This window comes from Ammospiza nelsoni, chromosome 12 (assembly GCF_027579445.1).
Source record: "Ammospiza nelsoni isolate bAmmNel1 chromosome 12, bAmmNel1.pri, whole genome shotgun sequence".
NCBI classification, from domain to species: domain Eukaryota; kingdom Metazoa; phylum Chordata; class Aves; order Passeriformes; family Passerellidae; genus Ammospiza; species Ammospiza nelsoni.
Window position 1 is genome coordinate 9,562,274 of NC_080644.1, and position 16,487 is coordinate 9,578,760.

Sequence of the window (16,487 nt, forward strand, 5' to 3'; positions counted from 1 at the left end):
CCTGCCTTGCTCATGGGAAGGGCTGCTGGTTCTCCTGGTGCAAGGAACTGAGTTTCTTTATTCGTTGATGTCAGCAGCCCCTGCCTTGAGATTGCTAGACATTGTTCCATGTTTCATTTGGGTACCTTATTTTTCAGCTCTGTAATTAGCATCCTTGAATATTTTTTTCTTTGTTTTTTAGCAGAACACTGAACAAACAGTGATCTACAGGTTCCTATCTCCACTTGCCTGAGAGCTGAGTGATCTGCAGCGTGGTGGGAGGATGGGCACAGGTGCTTGCAGGTACTTACTGTGATTTCATGTCCCCTCCCTGAGTTGGTCACCAGGAGAAGCCACCAACAAGAGCAGTAGCTGCTGGCAGAGAAACACTGTAGTCCTTAACCTGGTTGGAGGATGCTCACCAGAGCTGGAAGATACCTGCTGGGTTATTTTTGTTATGTGTCCCCTGACAGCTGAAGAGAAGGAAGCTGTAGTAGGCTGGTTTTTCATTTAGGGTTTGGGTATTTAATTTTTTTTTTATTGGAAAGCAACAGATTTTGGTCACCTGCAGAAGTGTTATATTGATTTCCCTGCAGCCCCTCTCTTACAGATAGAGGCAAACGGATCACAAGCTTGCTCACTGGGAATCAGAAGAAAAAGATGATTTTTGAGCACTTGGGCACAAATTACAAAGTGAATTGGGTGCTGCACATTCCCATTAGGGTGACAGTATCCAAAATGCTTGTAAAGGTCTTCTCCCTATTGCCCAGATCATTTTGGCTTTGCTCTCTTCAAATCAGTCAAGGTCCTGATGTGATTCAGCTCACCTGTAAAGCTCTGGTGTCACTTCTCAGCTGATCCCAAAACCAGCAGGGTAAGTTTAGGCAACACAACACATGGAGGGGAATGAGGCACTTGCAGGCTATCCCTGTTCTTCTTTTTATTGAGAAATTTAGTTTCTGCTGTATGTTTTACTGGCAGTGGTCTGTGCCAGGAATGTTGGATTAGCATCAGAAAACTAAAGCAGAGCAAGGGAGCTCAGTTATGTAAGCAGTGATTTTTTTTTTTTTTTTTTTTTTTAATTTTGGGTTTTCTTGTTATGGCCCAAGTGCTCTGTTGGCTGACATTTGGCATATTCTGCTGGCACAATTAAAGCCCCTTTTTCCCTGTACTGAGGCAAGGTGGTGTTAGGAGGATTCTTGCTTACTGGTGCTAGTGAAGGTTGGGCTAGGAATCCATGGCATAGAAAATTTCTAGCTAAAATTGCACTTTCTCTCTGCCCCATCTGGCTCATGGTGGTGTTATGGGTACGTGGCTGTGATTCCCCTTGCACATACTAACATTGCACTAAAAGAGAGACTTTGGGAACAGCGTGTTGATCACTTTGTTTCTCAGCAGACCACAAAGTCAGCCTAACGGGGTCTCTTTTTATTTTTATTTTAATTATTGTTATTTAGAAATCATGCTGGTGCTGAATGACCTGGAATTTTTGCTTGGATTTATCCAAAGGAAAATGTAACTGTAGCTGCAACGGGACCTTTCATAAGGGTGGCTGGTGCAGTGAGGGAGCAGGGTGAGAGCTCTGCTGTGTAAAGCTGTCTTTGTACCAGGGAGCTGTGGGGGGTTCCAGGGGGGTTGTTACTTTGGATTTTTTTTTTTTTTTTCAAAGACCACAATTTTAAATGGTCACCTTGGCAATCGTGTGAAACAGGAAATAGTTTTTACTTTTGGTAAAGGTTTTAAAGAGGAAACAAAAAAAGAAGCTGCCTGTGATTGTGGGCTGTAGCTATTACTAGGGCTAGGGTAGCTTGTACGTGCTATGGACTTTACCTGCTCTTATTCTGAGGGCAAGAACTCCCTGTAGCAACAATGCCACTTCTGAGAAGTGAACGGCAAGTTTCCCTTCCTTTTGTATATGTGGATGTGAGGGTGGGCAAGGGGAAGAGCTTGCTTGTACAGTTTGTTGAAATGAAACCAGACATTTTTGGTTGTTCCTAAATAAAGAGCGTAAAAATCAAACGTGAGTTGAGTGGTGCTTGCACTGGGATTTGGGAGGGCCCAGCAATGGCTGCTGGGCTGGGAGTCCTCCATCACAACCTCCTCATTTATTTTAAAAGAATGCCAACTTTTCCATGGGGCAAGGTATGAGTGAGTGCCCCAGACACCTCTGCCCTAGAGGTGCTTCTTCATCCCAGAGTTCTGTCCCCAGCCTGCCTCAGAACGGGCAGCTGGAACACATAACTTTGTTTTTACCCTTTTGAGTGAACAGCATAAAACCTAAGGCTGTTCCTGGTTATTTTTCCTCTCCTAAAGCCAGGAGAAAGGAGGGAGCAGTGCAACCTCTCTTCAGGAGCGGCTGCAGGGCACAGAGCACCAGACACCTGAGCCAGCACACACATAATACTGACACTTTTATTGTCATTTAAAGCTAGAGTGGCCCTGTAAATGTCGAGTTTCACTACTGGACCCTTCGGCAGTGGCTATACAGGTTCAGATGTGGTGGCACCAGGACAGACAGAGGTGCTGCTGTGCTCACTGCAGGCCCAGAGCTCTGGGCATGGACACAGCACAGGATGGCTGCAAACAGGCTCCAGCAGCTGCACACAATCTCTGGATTACAGGCAGAGCAGTGACACAGAGGCTGGATGGGGAATTTTTAGGTCTCTTCTTGTGATTATAGACAGTTTGGGCTGTGGCCTCTGGCAGCCTGGCCGCACCGACGCTTCTTAAGGGCTTCGTGGTGAAGGTTGCTGGGTGCTTGGGGCTGGTTCGGGGTGGGGTTTATTTCCAATTTTTTTTTTTTTTTTTTTAGTTCTCCACTTGAACACACTTCAGCAGAGAAACTGGAGAAGCTGCCTGAAAGTAGGCCATAGCAGTGCCGTTTCCATAGAAACCAGTTCACAGCGTGCTGTGAGATTCACAAGCACTGGAGGTGCTTTCCCCGCCACGGTGGGCTACAGCCGGTTGTCCCCGTTGACCCGGGTCCTCCGCAGTACCCTGCAAAGGGGCACACACAGGGGACACAGCTCAGCCTCTCCATGGCATGGCCAAGGACAGCGCTCTGCTGGGCTCAAATTGCCCACTGGAGTAAAGTAGGGGCACAGCCACTTCGCCCTTGACTGGGGATCATGGCACCAGATGTGGCGTCCCACCCTTCTCCCATAGCAGGAATTCCCACAAGCACTGGCACAACTTGCGGCTCAAATTTAGGGTTTGCAAGCAGCAAACAAAGCTGCAGCTCCATTATCCCCCTTTGGGTTAGGGGGATAATGGCACCAGATGTGTCCCACCCTACTCCCATGGCAGAGACTGCCACAACTTGCAGCTCAAATTTAGGGCTTGCAAGCAGCAGACAAGGATGTAGCTCCACTTTGGGTTAGGGGGATAATGGCACCAGCTGTGGTGTCCCACCCTTCTCCCATAGCAGAGACTCCCACAAACACTGGCACAACTTGCAGCTCAAATTTAGGGTTTGCAAGCAGCAAACAAGGCTGCAGCTCCACAAGGCTGCAGCTGCAGCAAACAAAGCTGCAGCTTCATTATCCCCCTTTGGGTTAGGGGGATAATGGCACCAGCTGTGGTGTCCCACCCTACTCCCATAGCAGTGACTGCCACAAGCACGCCACAAGGACTAGCACAACTTGCAGCTCAAATTCATCCACTTTGGGTTAGGGGGATAATGGCACCAGCTATGGTGGCCCACCCTTCTCCCATAGCAGAGACTCTCACAAGCACAATTTGCAGCTCAAATTTAGGGTTTGCAAGCAGCAAACAAGGCTGCAGCTCCACTTTGAGTTAGGGCAATAATAGTACCAGCTGTGGTGTCCCACCCTTCTCCCATAGCACAAACACTTGCATAACTTGCAGCTCAAATTTAGGGTTCGCTAGCAGCAACCAAAGGCTGCAGCTCCACTTTGGGTTAGGGGGAGGCTGCATTCATTGCCTCCACCCCAAATGCAGGGGGTGTGTTATGCTGCAGATCAAGAGCTGACTGAGCACCAGCCTCACCTTCGCTCCCGGCTCTCAAAGTGGTCAGCGAGCTGCTCTGGGGCCACACGGAAATCCTCGAAGGGCTGCTGGTACCTCAGCTCAAAGGAGCCCTCTCTGCCTCTGCTTGCCAGCAGCTGGCTGGAGCCATCCCCTGCTCGTTCCCGTAGGGATGAAGCATTGAAGAGGTTTATTTCGCCATTTTCCTGCTTGGATGAGGAAAAAAATGCTGTAGTCAAGGGTTTGTGATTTTAAAGCATATATCCTGTAGTAAGGGCAGTTGTGGTGCAGGGCCCTGGCTGCCCTGCAGGCTGTCCAGGGCTCATGGGGCCTTGGGGTTTGCAACATGCAGCTGCTCTAACAGCCATCGCTGGCTCTCACCAGCACCGTTTTAAAAGAAGAAATAAAAGAACCATCTGTCTCAGAAGGAGCCCTGCCCTCTGTTTATGCCAACAGGGACAGCCCCAGGCCAGCCAGCTCTGTGATCCTGAGCTGCAATGTCCCTGGAGCACAGACAGGCACTGTGACAAACCCGCCTTCTCCAGCTTTTGCTGAAGGGATTTGCAGGCAAGTCAAACCCAGTGCAGTGCAGGCAGGACCCTGCCTGAAACACCCTGAGACTGCTGCAGGAGGCAAATCCAGTGCTTGCTGTCCTGCTGGGCATCCCTAAGGAGCAGCACTGGGAATTCAGCCATCCACAGGCACTGAGGCCACTCACTGAGCCTCACTGCCCCAGGTTGGGCTCACTGGCTCTGCTCCTCAGCCCAACAGCATGGTCACCTTCTCGTGTGTGCAGCCAGTCTCACCTTGCAAGGGAAAATGTCTATCTTGACAAGCAGAGAAGCCAGCTCCAGGTTCTCACTGTAGTTGTTCTTGAGGGGAACAGCTCGGAAACCTACGGCAGAGACAGCCCTGGTGTCACTCCCTGCACAGGAGGGGAGGTGGCAGTGCCCTGGCACAGAACTCAAGGGGGTTTTCTCCCACAAGACCCTTTTTCTCTTCTGCCAAGAGAAGCTGTGGCTGCTCCATCCCTGGTAGTGCCCAAGGTCAGGCTGGAGGGGGCTCGGAGCAGCCTGGGGTAGTGGAAGGTGTCCCTGCCTGTGGCAGTAGGGCTGAAACAAGATGGTCTTTAGGGTCCCTTCTAATCCAAATCAGTCTATGATTCTGTGATTCTCCAAACCCTCAAGTTTCCCTCCAAGTGGCAGGTGGCCCCAAGGGCTGTTAGCAAATGGTTCTTCCTTCCTTTAACTGGTTGGGGATGGGGACAGGCGAAGCCAGCCTGGTGCCCAACAACACCCTCCCATGAAACTCAGCATCCCCTTGGCTAACAGTGTGAACTGGTGAGGAGCACCATGACCCCCTCCCTGCTGTCCCAAGTGCCTCACCTGTCTTCAAACCTTTCACCAGGAAGGTGGCCTGAGCCAGGAAGTTCTCGTCACTGAACATGTCCTCCTCGTACACCACGAAGCGCAGGAAGGCAAAGTCAGGGTTGCTGACCTGAAAGTGGAACTGCTTCGGGGTCCAGAGAGGGTTCAGGCCGTTGTCAGCTGCTCACAAAACACAGCTGTCAGTGGGCAGCCCCACTGAGCCCCTCCGCTGCCCCCATGGCTGATGCTGGGCTTGGGGACAGCACAAGGGCAGCTCCCAGCTTGGTGCCAGGCTTTGCTGCAGAGCCCAGGGCTCACACCAGGGTCAGGGGTGCTCTGATCCTGGTGTGAGCCACAGATCATCTCCCTCCCTTCCCTTCCCCACACCACTCACCCACAATCTCTGTTTTCTGCTTGGCATTGTCGTACTCAGCACCAGACACCTCCACCTCCACGAAAGGACAAACGATTCCCCTCCCGTTTTTGGGAAGGTGCCTGGCCCCCAGGACCTGAGCAGAGAGCAGGAGAGGCTTGGTAAGAGACAGGAACAAAGAGGAAAAAATGTGTTTGCATACCAGGACATTTTCTTCCCAAATAAATCACCCTGGCTCTGTTAATTGGAGAGGGAAGCAGCACTGACAGCCAGCCCAGCCGGCAGCTCGGAGAGAAATAGCTCCCACCCCTGGAAGCTGCTGTAGTGTTCTTGATCCACAGTTTGACTTGTAAGCCACAAAAAAACCCAGCTGAACTGCTCCAGGTTCTGCCTGCTGCCAGCACAGCCAGGCTGGGGCCACAGCATCCCTCCCTCAGCTGGCCAAGCTGGAGCTGGGCTCCCACCCAGCACTGTTCCCTGCTGGGAGCACTACCCTGGACCCCTCATCTTTGCTGAAACTTCTCAGCCCTCCTGCCTTGGCGTGAGGAGGAGAAGGAGCTGCTCTCCGGCCTGCTCTGCCTCGTGCCTGCAGCACAGGCTGTGCTCCACTCATGCCAAGCTGCCTCCTTGCAGGAGAGAGCCACGGCAGCTCCCCCTTGCCCGTAGCCATATGTCGCTCCAGCACGCTGCTGCTGCAGGGGAAGGACCTGCTGCCAGCGCTGGACCATGTGCTTTGAGTCATGCTGGGCTCGAGATGGCTTCTCCATCCACGAGAGCTGGCTTTGGTGGGGACAGCAGGCAGCTCTGCCAGACAGTGAGAGGCTGAGCCTGTCTCTTAAAGGCGACAGTGACTGGCTATGGCACAATGATTCCTGACACTTGGTGGGGGCAGTTGCACTTCCTGAGATGCAGGAAGAGCTTGGAAAATAGAATGGGGCAGGGATGTTGTCATCTTATTGCAGGGGTTCCATGCTGTTGTCTCCTTATCACAAAAGTTTCATACCTTCCTGATGGTTCTCATGGCCAGCTCCTCAGAGCACTGACTCTTTCCTCTTCACAAAGCGGCCAACTGACCCCAGTTCCCTTCTCACCCAGCCACCCCACTCTTTTATAGCATCTTCTTCTCATTGGGTACAGCTGTGGCCTGTTAAAGCCAGGCCTGTTCCTAATCTTTGATAATTGGCCCAGCTGCAACTCCTTAGGGGTGAGATTACTTTCTACACTAGCTTTATTTTCTTATATTCCATCCCTCTACACAGGGAATTTTTAGGGAGACAGTGGGCATGGGGTCAGTGGTGCAGAGGGTAAATGATAGGGTGTCCCCATGGACAAGGGCTGTGGCTTTTTTAGGTGGGATTACTCTAAAACAGAGGTGGCCACAGAGGAAACCTGTGAGCACCTGAAGGCAGGATCTCCACTGCATCCTCCCCAAGGTCTACAAAAGCAGAGGGGACTGGCAAAGCAGACTGCTGACCCATAGCTTGGTTCTAAGACCACAGGGAATGCCGGCACAGGCTGCTGGACCCTGCTGGTCCAAATATGGGACCCAGCTGGTTTGGCACAGCCCTCCAAAGCTTTGCCTGGCCAGCTCTCCCATGTCCCTGCAAAGCCACAGGAACAATCCAGCCTCAGTTGCACCATTAGGGAAGTAAAAAAACTCATCAAGCATCCACACCCCATCCTCTGGCACCCTCCTCCTATCATCACCAGCAGCACAACACAGAAATGGCCTGAAAAGTTTGCCCTGACCTCGAGCATCTTCCTAAGAGAGGCCATGAGCAAAAGGAAATGGAAACATCGAGCCTGGAGCAATTCAGTGGCAAGGAGAGGACAAGGCACAGCTCTTGTGTTGTTGGCCTGTGGATTCAGGCTCTGGGGACAGGGATGTCACCTCTGCGGCTCGTGGATGCCACCTGCTGGCACGGGGACCTGCACAGGAGGAGTCCTGGGGGAGCACCCCGGGATGCTCCTGCTGCTCCTCTCCAGGCACCCTCGGCAGCACCCACGAGGGCCTTTAGGGCCCCTTCTAATCCAAACCAGTCCACGATTCCGTGATGCTCCAAACCCCCAAATTTCTCTCCAAGTGGCAGCCCTTCCTTCACAGGGAGACAAGCCCTTCACAGGGGACAGCCAGGGCTCTCCCAGTCTGTGCTGCAGGACAGGGCCTTGGTGAGGAGCAGCTGCAGGCAGAGCCAGGAGCCCAGAAAACCATTCTCTCACCCCAAACCTGGCACCCCACTGGGGTCTGAGCCTGCATTCCCCACACCAGGAGGAGGGACTGACCTCGATGGAGATGGACAGTGGCTCTGTGCCCCGCAGTGTGCTCTTGTCAAAGGGGTCAAAGATGTCGTCCCTCATGTTGGTCGGCTGCAGGACGTACCCACACTGGCCACTGGACATGAACAAGGCCTGGTTCATCTGCATGGGCTTGTCTAGAGCACAGGCAGAAGAGACAGGAGATGAAGGATACCCTGTGCACAAGCTGGATCATCACCCCCATCGCTGATGCTTCCCAGGAAGCCCTTGGCAAGAGGAGCTGGCTCATTCCTAAGCAATGTGTCCCCACGTGTCAGGGCCATGAGGTGACTCTGCCATGCACGATCTGCCCAACTACCCAGAGCTCCATGGGTCACCTCCCTCTTTTCCTCCTATTTTCAGCCTTCCATGTGCAGCCTGTAGCATTTGCCAAACCCCCTGTGAGATGCCTGAATTCACAGAAGGACTGAAAAAGCCAGCAGGAAAGAAGAGGCAGGTTGTTTGCTGGTGTGCTGGTGAGCTGAGCAGGCTCACAGCAGGGTTTGGCAAAGGCCAGGGAAGGGAAGGCTGGAGTGCATGGCAGGAGCAGGAATGGCAGCTGGGCAAAGGCAGGAAGAGCAGCCAGCTGGACTCTGGTGTCACAGGGGCAGCACCATCCCCTTTGGCATCTGCCCTGCTTACCACCAAGGACCCGGGAGAACCCACCCCCTGCCTCCTCTCCATTCCATCTTGTTCTCATGATGGCACAATCCCCAACCCCAGTGCAGCTCCTTGGCTCAACCCAGCCCTCTGGAGCTGGTCTCACTGCCTGCAGAGCCCCTCTAAGACCCCAAACCCCTTCCAGCCACCCATTTTCCTGGAGCAGAGATCAGCAGGTGGCACAAGGTACCCCAGAGCCAGCCCACCCTGCCTGCTGCCCTCACCCGGGGTCTGGAAGTTGAGTGCCACCAGCTGGCTGCCACAGATCCACATGGGCAGGGGGTCGTAGTTGGAGGAGTCGAGGCGCTGGCCCTTGGGGTAGATGCGGGACAGCTGCAGGCGGTTGTACTGCAGGAACTTCTTGCCCTTGATCTTGTTCACGTACTTCTCTGCCTTGGTCTCGGGAAAGGAGGACATGTCCCGGTAACAGGCCCGCTCTGTGCCAATCTCTGCGAGGGGACAGTTCTGTGTGAGCCAGGGGCATACTCCCTTTGCTGACACTCAGCTGTCACAGACATCTTTTATGAAAAATCCTTTCCTTAGGATTTTTCCTCCTGAGAAGCTGAGAGGCCTCAGGAACAAAATGTAAACAATGATTATCTGCTGCTGTGGAATGCAACAGGTGCATCTGGGATTGGTCCATGTTGGATATTTCTAATTAATGGCCAATCACAGTCAGCTGGCTCAGACTCTCTGTCCGAGCCACAAACCTTTGTTATCATTCTTTTCTATTCTTAGCCAGTCTTCTGATGAAACCTTTTCTTCTATTCTTTTAGTACAGTTTAAATGTAATGTATATCATAAAATAATAAATCAGCCTTCTGAAACATGGAGTCAGATCCTCGTCTCTTCCCTCAACATAAGACCCCAGTGAACACACCCCAGTGAACTCAACCACCCCAGCTCCTTCCTGATGCCATCCTCTTACCCCTGGCGCAGCCACCAGGGCTGTGCAGACCCTGCTCTGCCCCACTGGGTGTTTGTCAGGTGCCCAACACCAATGAGAGCACCAACACAGCTCCCACTGACCAGGTACAGTGCTCCCAGCCCCACTCCCTCAGCAGCTGCTCTGTGTGCTGACAGACACCAGCTACACAGGGATAGGGAAGGGAATTTGTACCCTCTGGAGCTACCCAGAGCTCCAAGGTAAACTGGGGATTTGGACACCTAGCCCCAGCTGAGATCTAGCCAAAGCAGCCCCTTGGGGCACATCACAGGGTCTGTAATGCCACAGTGATGGCCACCAGCTCAGCAGATGCTCACTCTCTTCATCAAAGGGCACAGGTCGGCAATAGACCACCAGTTCTGAAAGCTCCAGGGCAATCTTCTTTCTCCTCTCCATCATCTTCCCTTCAGAGAGCTGCCAAGAGAGGGTGAGAGAGATGTCAGGCCAGGTAGGAGCAGTGCTGATGGATGACCCAGCTCACAAGCTGACCCTCACTGCTTGGTGTGGCTCCTGCCCACTAGGGACCACCAGCAGATCTGCCAGGTCTGCATGGGGGACATCACACAGGTAGGGCCTGGCTAGGTCCTACATCCTGCCCAGAGCAGGGCTGGCAGAGGTCCCAGCACAGGGCATCTGTGGCCTTGCCACCCTTCAGTGATGGAGATCCCCCACTTCCTGAGGCTGTAGCAGCCACCCAGTTGTCCAATCTTCCCAAATATCCACCCTGAACCTCTCAAGCTGTGTGGCCACCACCTCTTGCCACATTGTCCAAGATTGCTCTGGCTTTAACATCTCTGCAACTGCTCTGCCAGCCCACACCTCACCAGCTCGTCACTCCTGGAAAACCCATCAGCTGGAGACCCAGGAGATGCCTCCTGCCCTGCCAGGGGCTCCCCAGGCTCACCCTGGCATCAGCAGTCTGAGCTGCCTCGCGGATCTTCTTCACCCAGTCGAGCAGGTCCTCGTGCGTGTCGGCCGCCACGTCCAGGGACAGCCGTGACACCGAGGCCATGCTGATGGAGAACACGAAGAGCCGGTTGTTCTTGCCCTCGGGGCGGATGGCTGTGAGGGACAGGGAGCAGGGACAGCGTCACTGCAGGTGACCATGGTCAGCAGACCTTGGCTGAGCCAAGCCCTGCACAGGCAGCAAGGGGGAACACAGGCACAGGGACTCATTGCTACCCTGGCACTCCACATCTACAGGAAACTCCCATTTCTGGAGGCAACAGATGGAGCCCAGGCAGCAATAAGTGAAAGCTGAGCTCACTGAAAAGCCTCAAGGAGACTTTGCAATGCTCTCTACCAGGCACTCACCGATCTGGCAGGAGGGCACGTCCAGGACCCCTCCGAGCAGGTCTCCCAAGGGACTGTTCTCATCCAGCTGCTGCTGGGAAGGAAGCATAGCAGGATGATGCTGGGCACAGAGGGCAGAGCAGCCCAGCTCAGGGGGCACACAGACCCTCCTTGCTGCACTCATGGCCACACTCACCTCCCGCTCTGGCTCCAGGCTGGTGGGACTTGTAATTTCCTCTACGTAGTTGGAAGGGAACCACAGCTGCTTTTTGCCACCATAATCTCCTCTCCACCTGGAAGGGAGGGAAGGGGCAATGTCAGCACCTGCCATGGGACCCCAGAGTATTCTGAGTGGGGGTGAGGGGAACTGGCAGCTCTTCCATCATCTGCTTTTAGGGTTTGTGAGGCTTTGGAACCCCAGACAAACCCACTCCTAGAGTGAACACACCTTTGTGTGGATGGTGACAGCAAGGTTTGACCATATCCCCTAGGGAAAAGAGAGACTCACCAGCCTCCTTCCTGTTTCTCCACATTCTGGATGATGGCATTTTTGGTGAAGGTGAGCTCATCCTCCCTCTGTGCCTTGTAGTCAAACAGGGCTTTGACTGCACACTGCAATGAGGAGGGGTCCCATGAGGCTGGCAGGGAATGGACAAGGAGCCCACAGCATGAGAGATCACCTCCCACCACAGATGTGTTTGCTGGGGGGCTGTGAGGCACATCATGTGCAGGCAGGCACCATCCAGCCCTGCTGCCAGAGGCTGCCAGACCATAGTGACATCCTGCAGAGCAAATCAAGGCCCCCACTGATGCCAAAGCAGAGCTCACAAGTCTGGTATGGCCCCACACAGGCACTCTCCTCTGTCCCAAGAGCCACTGAGGGGCTTAGTTTAGAGAGCTCAGAACAGTTTGGAGAGCTCAGAAGGGGCAGCCCAGCCTGGGAACTGGAGGTCCAACCTCCGCTGTCTCTCTCTTCATGGTTTAGAAATGAGTGTGCAAACTAATACAGCTCCTAGAAAATAAAAAGACCCCTGCTAAACCCTCCAGCCCTGCAGTTTGTTTTGTGCCAAACAGTGAGAGTGTACCTTGAATGTGGGCATGGGGTTGGCCTCCACATAGAACCCAGGATGGCGTCCCTCGTACAGGGCTCCATAGTCCGGCTCCTGTGGAAGCAAAGGGACAGTGGTTACAGCAGTGACTGCAGGGGAAAAGGTTCCCTACCTTGGGGCAGGTGGGACAGTGCCCCAGGAAGGCACTCAAGTGTCAGGAAGCCCTGAGAGGTGTGGGCTGCAAAGCACAGAGATGGCTCACACACCACTCTCGGGTATTTGGTTGTTAATTGCTGCCCCAATATGTGCAGGATGTCTCTGTTTCGGCCCATGTGTCTGAAGAACAAGTCAGAGCTCTTCGGTTTTTGGTCTTGGAAGTTGTTTATTAATTCTTATCTATAAAATTTTCTTTCTGCCTAGCTGAGGTCTGCTCAGCAGGGCAGCCACAGGCACTCTGCCCACCCCTGAGGCAGTGTTGTCCTTTTATACTACAAACTACAGATATCATATTCACACTTAATTCCCAATACCTATCACCTATGTTAGATAGTGCACTTCTACTCTAAACCAATTCCAAAATGCCAGCATCATTGCAGAAAATGGGAGAACAAGAAGAAAGGCTAGACATGCCCAAGTTCCTCCATTTTGTCCCCATAACCCCCATACCAAAAATCCTAAAATCTACATTTTCACCCTGTGATAATTTTTATAATAACATTTTTTAAAATAATTATTAATATAATTATTATACTATTTAAACTTCTGTGACTTTCATGTCCTCATACAAAGTTGGCAACTTGCTCCAGGGGTCACAATCAAATCCCCAGGTGTTCTGGGCCGTGTGCCAGGGTCTCCGAGCCCCCTGGTGGGGTCCTCAGCAACTCTGGGCACCCGGAGGGATGTGCTGAGTTCTGACACACCACCACCTCACAAACAACCTGCCCTTGATGGTCTGGCCCCTGCACTCACCGCTGTGCCGATCTTCTCCAGGGTCTCCTCGTTGATGGGGTAGCGCAGCTTCATCTTGCGGTACAGGGGGTGCTTCTCGTAGTAGCTGATCAGGTCCACCAGGCTGTCGAACTCAGAGTTGCCCAGCAGCACAGTCTGCCCCTCCTGCTGCACCCTGCAGTGCTTGATCTTCCCTTCTGCCCTGCAGGGAGGAAACACAGCGAGAGGCCTCTTGGCACCTGGCAGGAGAAGTCTCTGCCAAAATAGAGACACCAAGGAAAAGGTGTCCCTGGTGAGGTGGCTGAGCACAGACACCTCCCATTGCAAGATGGGAGGAAGAGCAGGATCTCAAGGACTTATTCAAGGGCCATCCCAGAGCAAGAGTTCTAGGATGGCTCAAGGCTGGCTGATGGCAGCTGTCCTGCTCTCTCACACACTGCAGCATCCCAGAGCAACAGGAGTTCTGGGAGGGCTCAAGGCTGGCTGGCAGCACCTGTCCTGCTCTCTCACACACTGCAGGATTCCAGCTCCACCTCCAGCACCCTTGCAGCAGGGACACACCTGAAGGAGATGGCGTAGGAGCTGGGCTCGCTCCTCTTGCGCACCAGGAAGGCTCCATCACGGGGCACCCTCATCAGCATGTGCTCAGCTTGGGCCCGTGTGAGGTTGGCGTGGTACCACCTGGCAGGAGAGACACGGCTGTGCACAGGTCACACACACCCAGCCCATCCCACACCTCAGCCCCTAAAAGGCTCCTTGAATCCTCCAGAGGAAGACAGGGACTGCAATGGGGCAGGAAGGATCAGAGCCTTTGGTGAAGGTTCTGCACTGAGCCTCCATGACATTCAGCTCCATGAACAACAAAGCTGGCCAGCATGGCTGCTGTGACAGAGCTCCATGGGGACCAGAAAACTCCAGCAAGGGAGGAATGGCTGAGGAGAGACCTGGGAGAGCTTCCTACAGTATCCAGCTGCCCGATGGACACACACATGACAGCACTCACTCTTTGCTCTCATGGGCATTGGTCTGAGGCACTGGCTCTGTCAGCCTCATCTCAAACTCGTTGCACCTCAGAGGCACCTCCTGGTAGTGGGTGATGAGGTCGTAGAGGCTGTCAAACACCAGGTTGTCCGTCAGGAAGAACTTGGGGCTGCCGGCGTCCTGCCGCGAGTGGATGCGGCAGTGCTGCACCTTCCCATTGCGCCTGCGGGACAGGGAGGGAGGGACGGGGTGAGCCAGCCTTGATCCTGCACCTCAGCTCCAGCCTGACACAGCATTCCTGCCCCACAGGAGAGTGACTGCGTAAGAGACTTGACCCTTCTGCACTGGGACAGGGAGCTGGCATGATGCTGGGACACAGAAATGGGGAGAGGCTGCTCACAGGGGAGCCAGCAAAGGGACCCCACCACTGAAGAACACAGCAAGAGAAAACAACCCCAGAGCGACACAGAGCAGTGGGCCCTCACCAGAAGGAGAGGGTGTAGTCCCCCACGAAGGTCTCGCTCTCCCTGACCAGGAAGGAGCCGTCAGGGGCCCCTGTCTCGATGCAATATTCCGTCAGCAGCCGCTCCGCGATGTGCCGCCCGTCACGGCCCGCTCCCAGCTTCCCGTGGAACCACTTCTCCGTGGAGTGCAGCTCCGTGCTGTTGCTCACCTGGCAGGGGGATAAAAGCCATCACCTTGGGTTACTGAGGGCAGGCTCATGGTGCTGGATTCTGCTTTGCTCAGGGGTCTTCCAGCTGGGAGTTCCTGAAGCAGCTCCCATCCTCCCCACCACGGGATCTCCCCCTGGAGTCAGCTGGCAATGGCAATGCTCAGCCCCTTGAGAAGTCAACTCACAGTCCCACAGGAGAGCCCTCACCTCCTTCTGCTCTTCCTCATCCTCGTTTCCTTGGTCACTGGTTGTCTCCCCAGAGTAATAGATCTTGCTGCTGGTCAGCACAAAGTAATGTGGGTTCCACTCCTGCAAGGAGATGAACTCTGGCAAAGAGATCCCTGGGGAAGCACCAGACTGCCCACCACCCACCCATGGGATCATCTCCTGACCAGTACAGGGAGGGACAATCAGGTTTGTGAAGGAAAGCCACCAACACTGATTCCAGTGAGTCACATGAGCTTCCAAGACATCCCCCAGCTCCCCCAGAGGCACGGATTTATCAGTAGCAAAAAACCCAGCATGTGACAAATCACACTGCAAACACTCCAATATTTAATAAACGGAGATGACCAAATGAAGAACAAATCAATGCAAAAAACCCCAGTCTGCATGGACTCAGCACAGGGGCAATCTGAGGTGAAGATATCAGAGATGTTTATATGGATTTACCATTGCATTTTTTACTGTTTCTTTTAAAAAAACCCTGTTCCATTTGCATGTGGCTTTGCCAGACAGACCCTCAGCAGAGTAAAGCTGCTGAAGGTGGGCTGTGAGTGAATGCACACAGTGATGAACACTCAGTGCTGTACAAAGATAAACCCTTGCTTAGGTGTGTCAGGTGTGCAGGCACTTGGCAGGAGCAGGGCTGGGAGCGCAGCCATCTCCAGAAACTCCTGCAGCACAAATCACAGGCTGCAGTGCCTTGGCCCAGAGCTCCCTCTAGCTCAGCCTCCTGCCTCTAGCAAGGACCCACAGGAGATTCCAAGGGAGAAGCACTGAGAGAGCCAGCATGAAACACCCCCAGCCTTCAGGGACACCTGAGAAACCAGACAGACCGAGAGCCTCTCCAATCATCCGCACCACAGCCCTTCCTTCCAGCACACACAGCACCTGACAGAGCCCTCAGAGCGGGGACTGGGCCACCATGGCACACACATACGTGATTGATGGGGTCTTCCAGGTAGAGGATCCCATTCTTGATGGAGTTGCTGATGTCATTCTCTGAGTACATCACAGATGTGGGCAGCTCCTCGTAAGCGCTGCCCTCCGCCAGCTTCTTGTGCTGAGGGATGAGAGAGGGGGTCAGGCACCCAAAAACAGCACAGATTTCCTGGTGAACAGCCCTAAAAGCTCAGGTCTGATGCAGTGGGGTCCTCCACATTAGAATAAACAAGACCCATGCAACAGGGATCATCAAACAGCACTGAAGTCCCACCCCTTCTTCCCAAAGGTTCCTGAAGCAGAAATACCAACATCCCCCATGCCCTCAAAGAAAGGCAGCACCCAACTGCTGAGCTCATGTCCCAGCAGATTCTCTGGGGTAATTAGAGAGCTTTTTTGTATCCAGCTGTTCTTAGCATCAGGTCTCCACTTCCACCCCTACACTGCCAACCACCCCTTTCCAAAGGCACTGCCTTCAGTCCCAAACCCTCACCCCTCTCCCTCACTTAGGAGCCCTGCTGGGCAAGGGAATTCACCTTGATGAGAATCTTCCTCTTGAGCTGGTTTGGAGATGGAAGGCCATCAGCAGAAATATCAACTGGTTTGGTCAAGAGCATGTCTCCAAAAACCTTCTTGAAATTCTGAGCCATGTTCCTCTGCTGAGCAATGCTGCAGTGGTCCTCAATGGACAGGATGACAGGGAAACTGGGAGAAGGAGCAGAGCCATCAAAACCAGCATGGGATGTGGATGGAACCAAGGACTCCTGAGCTC

General features: G+C 53.5%; 1 protein-coding gene across 4 annotated transcripts in view; it reads right to left on the bottom strand.

Annotated features, from left to right (window-relative positions):
- Positions 1-2,377: 2,377 nt before the first annotated feature.
- Positions 2,378-16,487, bottom strand: part of PLCG1 (phospholipase C gamma 1) — a 49,249-nt gene continuing 35,139 nt past the window's right edge. The window contains exons 13-32 of one of the 4 annotated variants that reach the window (XM_059480507.1): positions 16,252-16,420; positions 15,714-15,836; positions 14,759-14,860; positions 14,364-14,551; positions 13,901-14,101; positions 13,459-13,578; positions 12,919-13,099; positions 11,986-12,063; positions 11,409-11,512; positions 11,097-11,193; positions 10,922-10,991; positions 10,512-10,669; positions 9,925-10,021; positions 8,886-9,110; positions 7,990-8,138; positions 5,728-5,842; positions 5,352-5,513; positions 4,773-4,861; positions 3,988-4,172; positions 2,378-2,976 (exon numbers count right to left, since the gene is read on the bottom strand). In XM_059480507.1, coding sequence (XP_059336490.1) covers positions 2,934-2,976; positions 3,988-4,172; positions 4,773-4,861; positions 5,352-5,513; positions 5,728-5,842; positions 7,990-8,138; positions 8,886-9,110; positions 9,925-10,021; positions 10,512-10,669; positions 10,922-10,991; positions 11,097-11,193; positions 11,409-11,512; positions 11,986-12,063; positions 12,919-13,099; positions 13,459-13,578; positions 13,901-14,101; positions 14,364-14,551; positions 14,759-14,860; positions 15,714-15,836; positions 16,252-16,420 — 2,656 coding nt within the window. In that variant the 3' untranslated portion in view covers positions 2,378-2,933. Of the gene's footprint in view, positions 2,977-3,987; positions 4,176-4,772; positions 4,862-5,351; positions 5,514-5,727; positions 5,843-7,989; positions 8,139-8,885; positions 9,111-9,924; positions 10,022-10,511; positions 10,670-10,921; positions 10,995-11,096; positions 11,194-11,408; positions 11,513-11,985; positions 12,064-12,918; positions 13,100-13,458; positions 13,579-13,900; positions 14,102-14,363; positions 14,552-14,758; positions 14,861-15,713; positions 15,837-16,251; positions 16,421-16,487 lie in introns of all 4 variants that reach the window. The other 3 variants (XM_059480505.1, XM_059480506.1, XM_059480504.1) reach the window with 3 other exon arrangements.